General features: G+C 35.9%; 3 protein-coding genes across 3 annotated transcripts; all 3 read right to left on the bottom strand.

Moving 5' to 3' along the window:
• Window positions 1-1,833: 1,833 nt before the first annotated feature.
• On the bottom strand, window positions 1,834-4,502 carry CBG11629 (the record flags this gene model as incomplete). The annotated part of the gene is made up of 10 exons (XM_002632696.1): window positions 1,834-1,909; window positions 1,953-2,113; window positions 2,166-2,287; window positions 2,628-2,739; window positions 2,905-3,027; window positions 3,086-3,244; window positions 3,497-3,573; window positions 3,659-3,803; window positions 4,019-4,144; window positions 4,278-4,502. 10 exons carry the CDS (start codon window positions 4,500-4,502, stop codon window positions 1,834-1,836), a joined length of 1,326 nt encoding a protein of 441 aa, XP_002632742.1.
• Window positions 4,503-5,278: 776 nt separating this feature from the next.
• On the bottom strand, window positions 5,279-7,016 carry CBG11628 (the record flags this gene model as incomplete). Its single annotated transcript, XM_002632695.1, has 5 exons — window positions 5,279-5,351; window positions 5,394-5,554; window positions 5,597-5,718; window positions 6,581-6,695; window positions 6,915-7,016. 5 exons carry the CDS (start codon window positions 7,014-7,016, stop codon window positions 5,279-5,281), a joined length of 573 nt encoding a protein of 190 aa, XP_002632741.1.
• Window positions 7,017-12,986: 5,970 nt separating this feature from the next.
• CBG11626 lies at window positions 12,987-13,345 on the bottom strand (the record flags this gene model as incomplete). Its single annotated transcript, XM_002632694.1, has 2 exons — window positions 12,987-13,059; window positions 13,257-13,345. The coding sequence occupies 2 exons, from the start codon at window positions 13,343-13,345 to the stop codon at window positions 12,987-12,989; spliced, it is 162 nt and encodes a 53-aa protein (XP_002632740.1).
• Window positions 13,346-14,243: the final 898 nt, after the last annotated feature.

Here is a 14,243-nt window from a genome sequence, read left to right as displayed (position 1 = left end):
TTCGCGCGCTTTTACTCACCGGGCGGCCTAGAGAAAAAGCTCGTCCCTAAGGGCTTTCAGCGTATTTTTCGATGCGTTTTTCTCGATGAAGGAATTTTCTTGAATTGTTTCTTTATTTTTATGGGAATCTACACAGATTTCTGCATAAAATAAAGCAATAAAAAATTTCACCGCACACTAGGGTTCCGAATTTGAAAAAGCATGATGAGCTTTTACGTAAAAATGAGCTTTTCAAATAGCTCATTAAGGCTCATTTGATTTTGAATGAGCTTTTTGAAAAAAATAAAAAAGCTCACGCGACTCTTTTTTAGTTTTATCGAAAAGCTCACCAAGGCTCATGAGCCTTTCTGTGATTTTTATTAAGAAGCTCATATGGCTCATCATAAATAAACAAAGAAAACAAATCAGAAAAAAAATCATTGAATTCATGGAAAAATCATGAGTGGCCATGGAATACTCTAAATATCAAGTCATTTCTAGGCCATTTTAACAAGGTGGCCTACTATTGCATGTTGAGTTCCCTAGGGCACCTACTTCTATGGCCTAAAAATGTTATAACATTCACCTGATACGTTTTCTAAGTCATTTTAACGAGGTGGCCTAGAAAACTCAACTGTCAAAAGTTAGGCCACCATGTGAAAATATCTTAGAAAACATAACAGGTGAATGCTACACGATTTCTTCGACATAAATATGGTTGCCTAAAGAACTCAACAAGGAATAGATAAGCCACTGTGTCAATATAGATTAGAAAACATATTAGGTTTATGCCAGACCATTTCTGTATCACAAAAATTGATGGCCTAGAAAACTCACTTGCAAAAGTTACGCAACCAAGTGAAAATGGCGTTGAAATCGCTCGATATTCACCTGATATGATTTCTAGGCTATTTTCACATGATGACCTAATTTTTGCAAGATAAGTTTTCTAGGCCGCCATTGTTTTTTTCAGGCCACTATCGTTTCTGCCCATCAGGTCACTTGATTAGTTGAATATTTGGCTAAAGTGTTTGTTGATATTATTATTTTTGCCACGTGAACACTTTTCCAGTTCATTTTTTGAACTATGCTTCCGTGAGCCTTTTTTTTGAACAAGAGTCGACGTGAGCTTTTTTGCAAATGAGCCTTGATGAGCTTTTATCAAAATCAATAATTACGTCAAATGAGCCTCGATGAGCTTTTTTCAAAATCAATATTTTCGTCAAATGAGCCTGTGTGAGCTTTTACGTGTAGTGGGAAAAGGCTCGTATGAGCCTGCTTCATGATGAGCTCACGTGAGCTTAAGCTCGTGACTGAGCTTTTTTCGGAACCCTACCGCACACCACCTTTAATCGAAAACTTTTTCTCGATTGTAAAATCCATTGAAACAATTTATCATGGTTTATACATAAAGTGTCGATGGAACAGTTATTTTTTCAATATTTTTTTAACCATAAAGATCCTCGAAATCCCTCAACCTCAATTACTATTCGAATCGCTCTAATATTACTCATCTTTTGCTCTAATAGAACAAGTGCTCTTTGAGCTCAAATATCTCGCTTCCTCTCAGAGTAATCAAAAATTTGCAAGTTGATAAAATATTGGTGATATTCAGATGAACGTTTTATCAGTTGACAAAATTTTGATATCTTCTGAAAGAACCGAGATAATTGTGCTCGAAATGCACGTATAGGGGAGGCTAACATTTCAATACGTATATTTATATGAATGTACTTTGGTTTTAAAATCAAAAGACCCGAGAAAAAATAGGAAAATCTCTGTATAGCAAAATGAGTTTTGTCCATCTCATATTTATGAAAATCATGTAACATATACTTTTTGAAAATTATGTGATTATACTTTCCCCAATATCCCGCACGCATACGAAAATGCACAAATCTTCTGCTCTCCATTACAAGCGTATTCCGTTCTGAAAGTCATATATTCTGAATATTCTTCTACTAAACGCTTACGCCGCATTAGTAACCATTCCATTATACGCGGTCAATTGTTGACTCCATGTTAATTGTAACCCCCTTTGATAGTATCCCGTATTCAGTTTGGTGAAATTCGGATAGCCAGGAGGGAAGCGGTATAGATCTTGATTGTTCTGATTTGGAAATTCACCAAATGCCTGGAAAACGGGATCTTACGGGAGGGGGGAACTCATAGAATAATGGATTTACCTTTATTCCAGCACAATTAACAGTCCCTGTATCATCTTGACATGCCGTCTTCATGAGTCCACTGATCCAAACAGTCAGGTATTGGTAGTCGAGAGGTGTCGGGAATAGGGATCTCGCGGTGTCTGGAATTAGAGCTCAATTATCTCGGTTCCTATAAGATATCAAAAATTATATGAGATATCAAAAATATATGAGATATCAAAAATTTGTGAACTATAAATATATTGGTGATATTTCGATAAGCATTTTATCAGTTGACAGTTTTTTGAAGCCATAACTGGGTGAAAAAAAGTGTTTCAAACAGTCCAGAAATTGATTGAATTTATTTTGAAGGCAATGAGAACGCTATCCCGACATCAGTCATAAGTGATAAGATAACTTTTTTGAACCGCGTAGCTCATCTGACTCTGCGAGTGGAAAGCGGTAAATTTCAACTCCTCAAAGAGCCTTTAAAGAACTCACCAAAAATATAATTATAGTCAATGATGGTTTCAAACCCTGCCAACCAGCCACCATAAGTTTCACAAACCGCAAGTGCATTGTTTCGAGTTACTCCGGCATTTGAACTGAAGACCTGGAAACCCAAAAGTTAAATTTAAAAAAAAAATCGGTCTTCAAGTTTTTTAACTGTTTCAAACACTGCATGTAGGGATTCTAGTGAGATTTTGTTTAATGGTACATCGCATGTACGTAATTATGTTTTCTCTCTCTCATTCAAAGTAAAGCATAAAAAATTTACCTTAATACAAAATGGACCAACTGCCCTTGGAACTTGTTTCCAGGTGTCGTCCGGGCAAACCCTCCCGGAAGAAATGATCCATAACGGGTCCGAGTAGGTCATTGTGTAGCCATTGGAATTTTTCTGAAGATTTAAGAATGCTAGTTCAACTTCCTCATCCTCTTAGCAAGAAACTGCTTACCGTGTACGTATAAACATTGGAGACTATTTCCACTGGACACGAATTCTGAACATCAACTTTTACTGCGATTTCGATTCCTTTTGAGAGATCTGATTGAGTGATTGAACTGATTGTGTAGATGTCACATAGGATACAAGTGGTGCCGTTTCCGTAGGATAGCTGGAAGATGACGCTTGTGAATTTTCAACATAAAAGTTGCTAATAGTAATATTTATCGGTTTCATGAAACTGTTTTAAATTTGCAGAATTCTCATTGAAGTAATAATCCCGACAATATCTGGACTGATTAGAACAATTTTTAAACAGAAGTTCTAATTCTGTTTAGTACATCTTGAATTTTCAGACAAATCGAAGAATTTTGAAAAACGCATTTTTCCGAAATACGGAAAACGGAAACGGAAACAAATATACATTTTCATGAGTTGATAATTTCAAAAAACCATTAATACCGCGTTTTCCAAGTTCCAAAATTAAAAATATTCCAAAATCTGCAAAAATCCATATTTCTTTAAAAATCTGAAAGTTCTAGAAAGCTGAAATTCCTAAAAGTATCAAATTTTCAAAATCTAATACATTCAAAATTTTCGTGTTTCAAAAACACTTGAAAATTTTGAAAACTGTAATTTCTAATAATATGAAATTTGGGAAACTGTGAAATTTCTGTGAATATAATATTCGACAGAATCCGACATTTATAAAAGTATGGAATTTCAAGCATCTGAAATTTGGAAAATTCTGATATTTCGGGAAAAAAAACCTGAAATTCAATAAAACCAAAAATGTAAAACTTCAAAAAGTCAGTAATTTCAGAGTTAGGTAATCGAAAAATCCAGATTGGAAATCTTAAAATCAAGATTTTAAAATCATTTTTCCCTGAGAAGGCCAAATCTTGATATCTTACTGTAGATCATAAATTCAAAAGTTCTGACTCACCATACACCACTCCATTCCAACACACAAATCCATACAACCTTGGAAATCAGCAGCTGCATTCAAAGTACAGGACTTGGACTCTTCTTCAGATGTTGGGTAACCCCAGAAATGGAGGATCGTGGCGTTCTGAATCAACTATGTCTGATTAAGAATGTCATACCGTAAAAACTATATTAGAAGGGCCGGACCTTCTATTACAAGGAACCTTCAATCAAAGGGGGGTCTCTTAATACAGGCCCTTGAAGTAACTGCCACAAACCGTTTTCACCAGGTAACAAAGGAACAGGAGAATATACATTGTAAGGCTAATAAAATTCAGAAAATATGATTTTATGACGAAACAATGAAAAGAAATGAAAAATAGTTGCCGATGTAAGGCGGGGGCCGCTTTGTTTTCGGTGGTGCCAATGGAGATGATCTCATTCATATTTAGTGTGGAATAGTAATACGAAAAAGGTGTGTTTAGTTTAGTTGGGATCTTCATTGCTTTGAATTTCAGTTTTTTTTTCAGGAGAATCCATTTCCGTGTGTATACTAGAATTAGAAAAAAATCATCTAGCGGTTATTAGCGGTTAGAAACATTGAAAATTTTGTGAATTTGAAATTTCCGAAATTCTGAAGGATTCTGAGATTTGTATTCGAAATTTTAAAAGGTTAAACCGATGGAAAAAATCTATGAACCGCGGAAAAAAGCAGGCAGTTTTGATTTTCAAAATTGCGATTTTCGTGTTTAGAAGTCCTCGAAGTTTTACTATTGAGCTAGTCATTTTGCAAACAAAAGTTTCAGAACCGCTTGTTTCAGAACGTCCAATTGCGGAATAATCAATTCTAAAAATCTCTTGTTTTTTCAACATTTTCTTACTACGATTTGAGCTTTAATAATTTTTACTTTGAACTTGGACCTTTTTTCGAAACTGTAAAAATTTCCCGAAAAGTTCAGAGATTCTGTTATTTCAAGATTCTGAGATTCCGAGGTTTGAGATTACCAGATTCGGTTATTATGATTTTGCGAAATTCTAAAATTCAAAATTTGTAAAATTCTGAAATACTGCAATTCCGAAATTCTGGAATATTGAAATTCTGGAATTCAGAAAGTCAGAAATTCAGAAATTCAAAAATTCTGAAATTCTGAAAATTGAAATTCAGATCCAATTAACAGTACAGTGTTTTCCAAAAATTTATGACAATCATGAAACATTAAAAACTTTCAATTCTAAAAACTTTATTCCAATCTCAACCGAAAACTAATAATGATCATTTTCAACTGGCCAAAACGCCACAAGCATACGAAAACGCACAAATTTTGTTTTCTCCATTGCAAGCGAATTCACATCTGAAAATCAATAATCTAAAACTTTCTCCCCTAAACACTTACGCCGCATTAATGACCATTCCATTATAAGCTGTCAATTCTTGACTCCATGCTAATTGTAGACACCTTTGATAGTATCCAGATGACAGAATCGTGAAGTTTGGATAACCAGATGGGAACTTGTATAGGTCCCAGTTTGTTTGAGATGGGAATTCTCCGAAAGCCTGGGAAATGGAAATATTGGAGTGAATTTTAGGGATCCTCACAGCAAATCCTGTACAATTCGTTGTTTGTGGAGTATCAGCGCACGTGGATCTCATGAGTCCACTAAACCAAACTGACAGGTATTGGTAGTTGAGCGGCGTTGGGAATAGCGATCGGGCGGTGTCTCAATTTTAGAGCTTAATTATCTCGGTTCTCATAAGAGATATCAAAAATTGGCCGACTAGCAAAATGTTGGTGATATTATAACAAACATTTTATCAGTTGACAAATTTTTAACGTCTCTCGTGGAAAGCGAGATAATTGAGTTCAAAATACTAAGCGGTAAGGATCAGAGGAAAACGACCAGTTACGGTACATCAATGTCTAACTAAATAACTCTAATTGATCATAAAATAGGTGTTTCAGAGAATTTATACATCCTGGAATGTAGTGTCAATAAAGTTTCAATTTCCTCAACCATTTGAAACCGTAAACTTTATACCAGCGAAAGTTAGAAAAAGTGCAGACAACTAGAGAATCGTTTAGCTGGCTGTGTATCATTTGACCTGTATTTGTAAGTACCATTTCTTCTTGAAACTATCTTTCTAGCCCATTAAACTCGAGAAAGTCAGTGAAACTAAATTCGCAAAACTTTATGCTTTAGATTTCTTAGTGGAAACAGTAAAAATGTACTGTTTCGGTTTTTGAAATTGAGCGTATTTGCTTCAATGAAACTGCTGATGTACAACGCATTACGAATTGCGGTCAGAATGATATTAAAATCCTGTTATCTCAAAATCTTATGACTATTCCTATGAAAACTACGTCTAGCGACTACCGTACGAAATTACGTCTACGACTAAAGACGATCGTACACAAGGTTATCTTAAGCTCAATTATCTCAGTTTCTACAACACATATTTAAAAAAGTCAACTAATAAAATGTCAGACATATTACGACTAACATTTTACCAGTCCACAGCTTTTCGATATTTTTTACATTATTTCCGCTAATTGAGCTCAAAGTGCAGGTATATCGTACTCACCAAAAATATAATTAAACTCTGCGATTCCATTGAAACCTGTCAACCAAGCGTTGGTTGTTGTATTGCAAATAACAGTAGCATTGTTTCTGGAGACCCCTTGGTTTGAGCTCGTTACCTGGAAATTTGTTCTTAAAAAATATTCTTATTTCAATTTCAGCATATCTCGGTGTTCTTTTTTCAAAAAGTGATGTATTGTGCAAATTCCCAAGAACACAAAATACTGTTCGAATTTCAGCATATCTGGAGGTGACTTTCCGGCTCCTAATTGATCCATTTTCCCACACCCAGAAGCCAAAAAGCCTTTCTGCTCCTAAAAACTGCGATTGGGACTCACCTTTATACAAAACGGTCCTGCTGGTCTTGCGAACATTCTCCATGAACTATTCGGACAACTTTTAGTTATCGATATGGTCCATGTAGGGTCGGAGTAGGTCATCGTGTAGCCGTTGTTGCCATTCTGAAGTCTTTATTAATGTTTTCAGCTAATTTTCATTTAACAAGAGCCAAAAAAATTTTTCTGCTTCGTTCACATTATCTATACTGATCACAACTTGTTTTTGATAATGGGTGAAACTTTGGAAGAGAGACCCCATTAAATTTTACAAGTAACTTTATTACAATTTGTGAGGAAGTGATCTCATAGTACTTTAAAGGTGGGGGGACAGGAGATTTTTCGTAGTTTTTTTGTAGCTAGAGTATGCATTCTACCGTGACGGTGTACAACGCTTAACGCAACTCTGCGTACAGCTGTCGTCCTCGCCTTTATGTATGCAATCGGGCGACCGCTTTCTCTTTGCCCGTGTAGCTCAGTCGGTAGCGGCGTCGCACCCTCAATCCTCGCCCCACACGTTCAACTCCTCGAGGGGCATATTTAAACGAAATTTCGAGAACATTATTTTTTTCATGTCCCCCCACCTTTAATGAAAAATTTTCAAAAAATTGCTCACCGTAAAAGTATAAACATTGGAGCCCGCATCAACTGGACACGAATTTTGGCCATCCACTTTTACTGCTATTTTTATACCATTTGAGGAATCGGTTTGAGTGATTGATGTGACTGTGTAGATGTCACAGAGGACACAAGTGGTGTCGTTACCATATGATAGCTGAATTTGATGGAAAATGGAGGAAATGACAAAAAAATTGTGTTCCATGAAATTATTATCAGTTTCGGTTTGGAAGAAATGTGCTGTCGGACGAGGTTTTGATTCTTACATTGTTAAACTCACGAAAATCAGGAACATTGAGAAATGTTCTCTGCTTCTTGGATCTGTGATAGTTTCTTTTGTTTTTCAAATTTTACTTCTGCACACATCTTTATCATTATTTCTACTGATCGGATAAAAGCCAATGTCTATGTTGTTTCAACTATGATTCAATTATTATTCTTGTTCCTTAAATCGATGAACTTTTCTTAATTTTGAAATATAAAAATTAGATATGCTATATCCTCTTCCCAAATTTATTTTGGAAAGTTTGGTACTTGAAGCGATTCATCTTATTTGAGTCAATTTTTACAAAAAATGTTCAATTGCAATATTGTAGCTATATTTTTGTTCAGCACATCTCACGAATTTTAAGCTTATCTAAAAAATCTATTATATTTTGTAGACATTCGAAGTTGAATATTTTTCTACTAAAGTTAGATAAAAAATGCGACCATAGCTCAGCAACTCTTCATTTCGGCTAAACAAAAAGAAATCGTTTAAAAAATATTGTTTATATACCTTTTCAAAATTTCACCGTTTCAAAACCAAAAAATTTAGAAATTAGGATGTTCCAACTGATCCATCGCGATCAATCCTAAAATTTGCTAAAAGTTTTTGGACATTTTCAATCTCTGTTTTTCAATCGATTATTCATTTCAATTAACACCATAACTGTGTCGATCATTTGCTGATTCCAATTTTTCGCATTTTCAAAACGTATTAATTTTCAAACAATTTTTGGAATGAATGTTTCGATCCACTCTGTCTTTTTATCACATCACAACTAACAATAAGATTTTTAAAAAATCTAGAAGATTTTCTACATTTCATATTGAGTGGGACGCGAATAATTGAAAAAAAAGCAAATCACAACCTCGCCAAATGATCAATAATTGCTGTTGATAATTTAAAATTAGGTTAACACTTTGAAGAAATTGAGAATGTTTTGAATTCAAAGTATGAGTTTTTTTCCAAAAAATTGATGTTGCAGCAGCACACTGATAGACTTTGAAGGTTACAGTAGTCTTCGGAGAAACTAAAAGGTGTAAACACCAACAAGCAAAAATGCACGCACTATCTCTCCTGTATACACTCCTTCAACACTAAACCAAAATACCCAACGAGAGCCGAAATTTTTACAGTGTCATAATATTGAGAATTCTCTTTCGTTTTTTCCGTCTTTCACTCACATTTTGATTTAACATTTTTCACCCACCATACAACGGCCCATTCTCCCGGGGTACATCAGTATGGGGTACATCGTGCTCATGGGGTACAAAGTCTCAGAGGGTACATAGTCTCATGGGGTACATTTTAGGTATAATCTCATGGGGTACATTTTTCGCTTTCTCATGGGGTAAATCTCTGAAATACTCAGGGGGTACATCGCATTGTCTCAGAGGGTACATCGCATTGAATCTCATGTGGTAAACATCAAGTCGGATTCTACAGTTTCAGCGCTCATAGCTGCCTGATTTTTCCAACATTCGTTACATATTATGAGTGGTTTTTTTTGTTTTCCATGTAGTTATTCAAGAATGTAATTTCGCTTTTGATGTGGTTTGGAACAGAGATAACTGTCCAACATTATTTCTTCTCATTCATAATTCAGAAACATTTGGCTGATTGAAGAAAAATTGCCTATTGCAAGATATTCGGAGATTTCCGATGACCGAGGAGTTAGACGAAGCAACCAGGTGCCAGCTCAGTCAATCAAAGCTACCACAACGAAACGTTTTACACTTTCAGTGCTCTTGAGAAATGATGAGAAATCGTAAACATAGTGATAAGGAAAACATGTTCTTTATTTTTACCCTAACCGGGCATTAAATCATATAACATGAATTAGTTTCACAAAAAAAAATTGGGAGGGCAAAAATGAAAAAAAAAATCATTTTTAGTTACTGAAGAGGTTCTTCGAGTCTTCCAATTTTCAGAAATCCAGCGAATCGTCTTCACGTTGATTTGTGGGCGATGAGTGGATTCAGTTGATGGAGGAAGATCATCATCCAGAACATCCAGCAGCAAACAGCGGTCATGACGATCATCGATTGGATGATTCCTCTGTTAGGTCCCTTCAGCACAATCCATGGTCCTCCGAATCCAATGGCATCCTAGGTGGCGGAGACAGAGACGAGTAGAATGAAGAATCCGATCTGAAACTCACACTTGAGTAATTAATTTGTTTGATTTTAAGAGGGAGTACACAATTTCCAAAAATTTTGAGATTTTATTACCACTCGATGCGAAATTAGGGCGCGGGAAGAAAATTCTTAAGAACCATTGTCCAAAAATGCCTTTTTTTCGATAAACGGGTCAAAAACAGGCAAAAAAATCAACTGAGATGGTGCAAATAAGCTATTTCTGGGGACGCATGAATCCTTAAGGGTGCACGTGAAAAATTGCACTCTCAGTTGACTTTTTTGCGCTGTTTTTGACCCATATTTTAAAAAATGAGGCTTTTTTGTACAATGGTCCAAGATATTTTTTCTCCTAATTCTGCATTGAATGTTACCGAAATCTCAAAAATCCCAATTTGTGTTCTACCCTTTTAAACAAGTATTTGAAAATGCATAAAAACTTACTTTTTTTTTTAAATCGAAGATTTTGTTGTTGGAAGATCATCGGGCTGTGCGGAGGAAGGCTTCTGAAAAAAAGGATACTGATTTCGTGTCGGAAGGATGAAAACAATGCAAAATTACGACGGAAAGAATAAAATCTAAGATTTTAAAACTGGAACAGCGAGGAAAAAAAATTTGAGCTATAAAAGCAGCAGATACGTTCATATTTCGTCATTAAAAATTTACAACAAGAAAATCAGTTCAATTTTTTTTAAATTGATAAAATCGTAAAAAATCGATAAAATCGTTAAAAAATTGATAAAATCGTGAAAAAATTGATTGATAGCGTTCGCGGCCTAAAATTCACATGCATTAACGTATGATACTCACTAGGGAATGACTCACAGAAGATGTGGAGTTATGGGACGAGACCTATATCATTCGAAAGAGGATGAAATTTCATTTTCAAATATATGCTCAGTTTTTGCGGCGGCCTCCGCTAACTCGAGAAATTTAGGTCAGAAGTTTTCAGTAGATTTTGCACTGAAATGCATACGTGAACGCTTCCACGTCCTCATTTCTTTTATACGCTTTGAAGAACCATTGAAAACAGCAGTGGGATGGTTCAGTGGTAAAGCGGCGGGATGGGGAAATGGTACTCTATGGTTCGACTCCTTCATAGTCGAAACTCTTTTTTTATTTTTTGTTGGTTTTTTATATGACCTGTTTTTGAGCTCAAAAGCTGTTTTCAGCAGTTTTCCATACTCTAAACACCTTTGGCATCTTGTCAAATACAAATTAACCAAGTTTTTGGAAAAAAAATTTCTGAAGAAAATTCGCATGTTTTCATGATCCATACACCTCTTTTCAAATTTTCAAAAAAAAAATTTTTTGAAACACAAAGAAATCTATATTTATTATTATAACGATTATTATTATGTCTCGCTTTTATAGACGGGCGGCGAACGGGCGGCAAGCGGGCGGCTCACCGCCCGCCCGGATGGAAACCCTACTGGAATAATCCCGCCAAGGATAAAAAAATCGGAAAATTTGAAAAGAGGTGTATGGATCATGAAAACATGCGAATTTTCTTCAGAAATTTTTTTTCCAAAAACTTGGTTAATTTGTATTTGACAAGATGCCAAAGGTGTTTAGAGTATGGAAAACTGCTGAAAACAGCTTTTGAGCTCAAAAACAGGTCATATAAAAAACCAACAAAAAATAAAAAAAGAGTTTCGACTATGAAGGAGTCGAACCATAGAGTACCATTTCCCCATCCCGCCGCTTTACCACTGAACCATCCCACTGCTGTTTTCAATGGATCTTCAAAGCGTATAAAAGAAATGAGGACGTGGAAGCGTTCACGTATGCATTTCAGTGCAAAATCTACTGAAAACTTCTGACCCAAATTTCTCGAGTTAGCGGAGGCCGCCGCAAAAACTGAGCATATATTTGAAAATGAAATTTCATCCTCTTTCGAATGATATAGGTCTCGTCCCATAACTCCACATCTTCTGTGAGTCATTTCCTATGTAGTCAAGCAACAATTCGCTGCGTAGGCAACATCGCTTCGAGACCATGCAATATGTGTCGATTTACGAAGAGTTAAAAAATTCGACGCTTTCACACGAGTTTCGAACTTATTAAAATTTGATTCGAATAAATAAAACGAAATGGATACACAAATGTGGACCAAAAGTGGTATTTTTTCCTCATTAACCAAAAATGTTCTCTCCTGGTTGCTTCGTCTAACTCCTCGGTCATCGGAAATCTCCGAATATCTTGCAATAGGCAATTTTTCTTCAATCAGCCAAATGTTTCTGAATTATGAATGAGAAGAAATAATGTTGGACAGTTATCTCTGTTCCAAACCACATCAAAAGCGAAATTACATTCTTGAATAACTACATGGAAAACAAAAAAAACCACTCATAATATGTAACGAATGTTGGAAAAATCAGGCAGCTATGAGCGCTGAAACTGTAGAATCCGACTTGATGTTTACCACATGAGATTCAATGCGATGTACCCTCTGAGACAATGCGATGTACCCCCTGAGTATTTCAGAGATGTACCCCATGAGAAAGCGAAAAATGTACCCCATGAGATTATACCTAAAAGTACCCCATGAGNACTATGTACCCCCTGAGACTTGGTACNCCATGAGCAAGAAGTTCCCCCGGAGTGTGTTCCCCCATTGATGTACCCCGGGAGTATGGGCCCCATACAACTATCGCTTTCCAAACACGCTTCCATACATCCACTAAAATCTGCTACCGTAGTGTTTTGAGTACAGTACTGCAAAACGCCAGCAATTGGGTATCCCCAAAACAACAACATGTTAACTGTGCCATTCTGAAGTGTTTTTTAATTTTCAAGAATTGCTGGAAGATTCTTACTGTAATTGGTGTAAAAAAGAAAAAGAAGAATATGCAGACAGGGACAATCATGTTCCGAAAACAAGGAAGAGACAGAATATAAAGGTCGAATCGGAAAAAAAAAAGCCATGAGACATTTTTTGTTGGAGATGTTTCTTGCTTTTTCGGTGGTGCCAAGGAGATGAGACTCATTATTTGGAAGAGGAAACATAAAAATATATTTTATCGTCTGGAGAATATGAAAAAGGAAAATCAGATTTTATTGAGCTGGTTCAACACAGAAATATGCCACGGCACAGTTTGTGGTGCCACCAGTGCAATTTAAGTTGAGCCTGGAAATGGTAATTAGGATAGTTGGGATTACTATGGTTACTCATGATTACAGCTCAATTAAACATGATTTCCTTGAGGAACTAAACGTCGGCAAGTTCCGTGTAGCTCCGCTCCGTTCTTTAACCCGTAAATTCTATTTCAATAAATTAAGTTAACACCAATTAAGGTACTAATTACTCACATTAGTAATACTTACATAGCGTTTCCCACTTTTCCATGATTTTCTGTCGATTGTTGAGCTGTTTGGAGCCATAAACGTTCTTGGTATACTTTTGCAGAAGTCATAATTGTGAAATTCACAAATTTTGAAACGAAATCGTAGGCAGCAAAGTTTTCCTGTTAACCTAATTGTGGATTATCTATTTCAATCGGATATCACTCGGTTGCAAAACAATTCAACTGTACATGGTGTCCCTTAAGTATGGAGACTTTGGTTTTTGGGTCTAAAACCTAAAAAAGAGGGGTATCATCAAAAACGAACTTTATTTTCTGATGGAAGAGATCAAGAGGAACAGGTATATGCAAAGATATTCAAAGTTTGATCCTTTGGCCTTGATGCAGGCCTTAAGAAGATCCGCAAAAAAAGTCACTGTGGGCCGCAGGTAGTTGGTGTCTATTGGACATATGAGGAGATTTCGACCACTGAGTTGCTTCAAGAAGCCCAAAAAATCAGCAAATGTCGTTAAAAGATAATACCAGGTCCCTTAAACGTTGTTTGGGATGAAGAAAGATATTCCCAAAATCTGTTATGACCTGAGCAGGTCAGACAGCTGAAGTTAGAGCTCAACTGGTCCTCAGTGGTAAAAACGGAAATCCCGATTCGGATTTCTACCAAAATATGAGTTCGAAGGCTTTTTTACTTTCCTGAGCTACTAGCCAAGTTAGCCAAAACCCATTTACTATGCAAAAAGATTCAGCACCGTTGATATCTACGATTTAACCAAATCGGCGATCGAAGCTTATTTCACGCGACTTTGGGCGATAGCGAATTGTACTTTTGGAATTTTTGGCAAAATTGTAACGGTTGCGAAACAGCAGGAAAAATAGGCGGGTTCTTAAATATGTTGAAAAAAAGTGTTTCGCAACAACCTATTACTTTTGTTGTCATTTTGTTCTAAGAACGAATGGCAATTAGGAGAGTTTGTAACTGGAAAGTTATGCAATTGCAAAAAAAAATCAGACA

The sequence above is a fragment of the Caenorhabditis briggsae genome (genome assembly GCF_000004555.2).
Source record: "Caenorhabditis briggsae complete genome, chrIV, whole genome shotgun sequence".
Taxonomy (NCBI): Eukaryota; Metazoa; Nematoda; class Chromadorea; order Rhabditida; family Rhabditidae; genus Caenorhabditis; species Caenorhabditis briggsae.
This window is presented reverse-complemented; position numbering and strand designations above follow the sequence as displayed.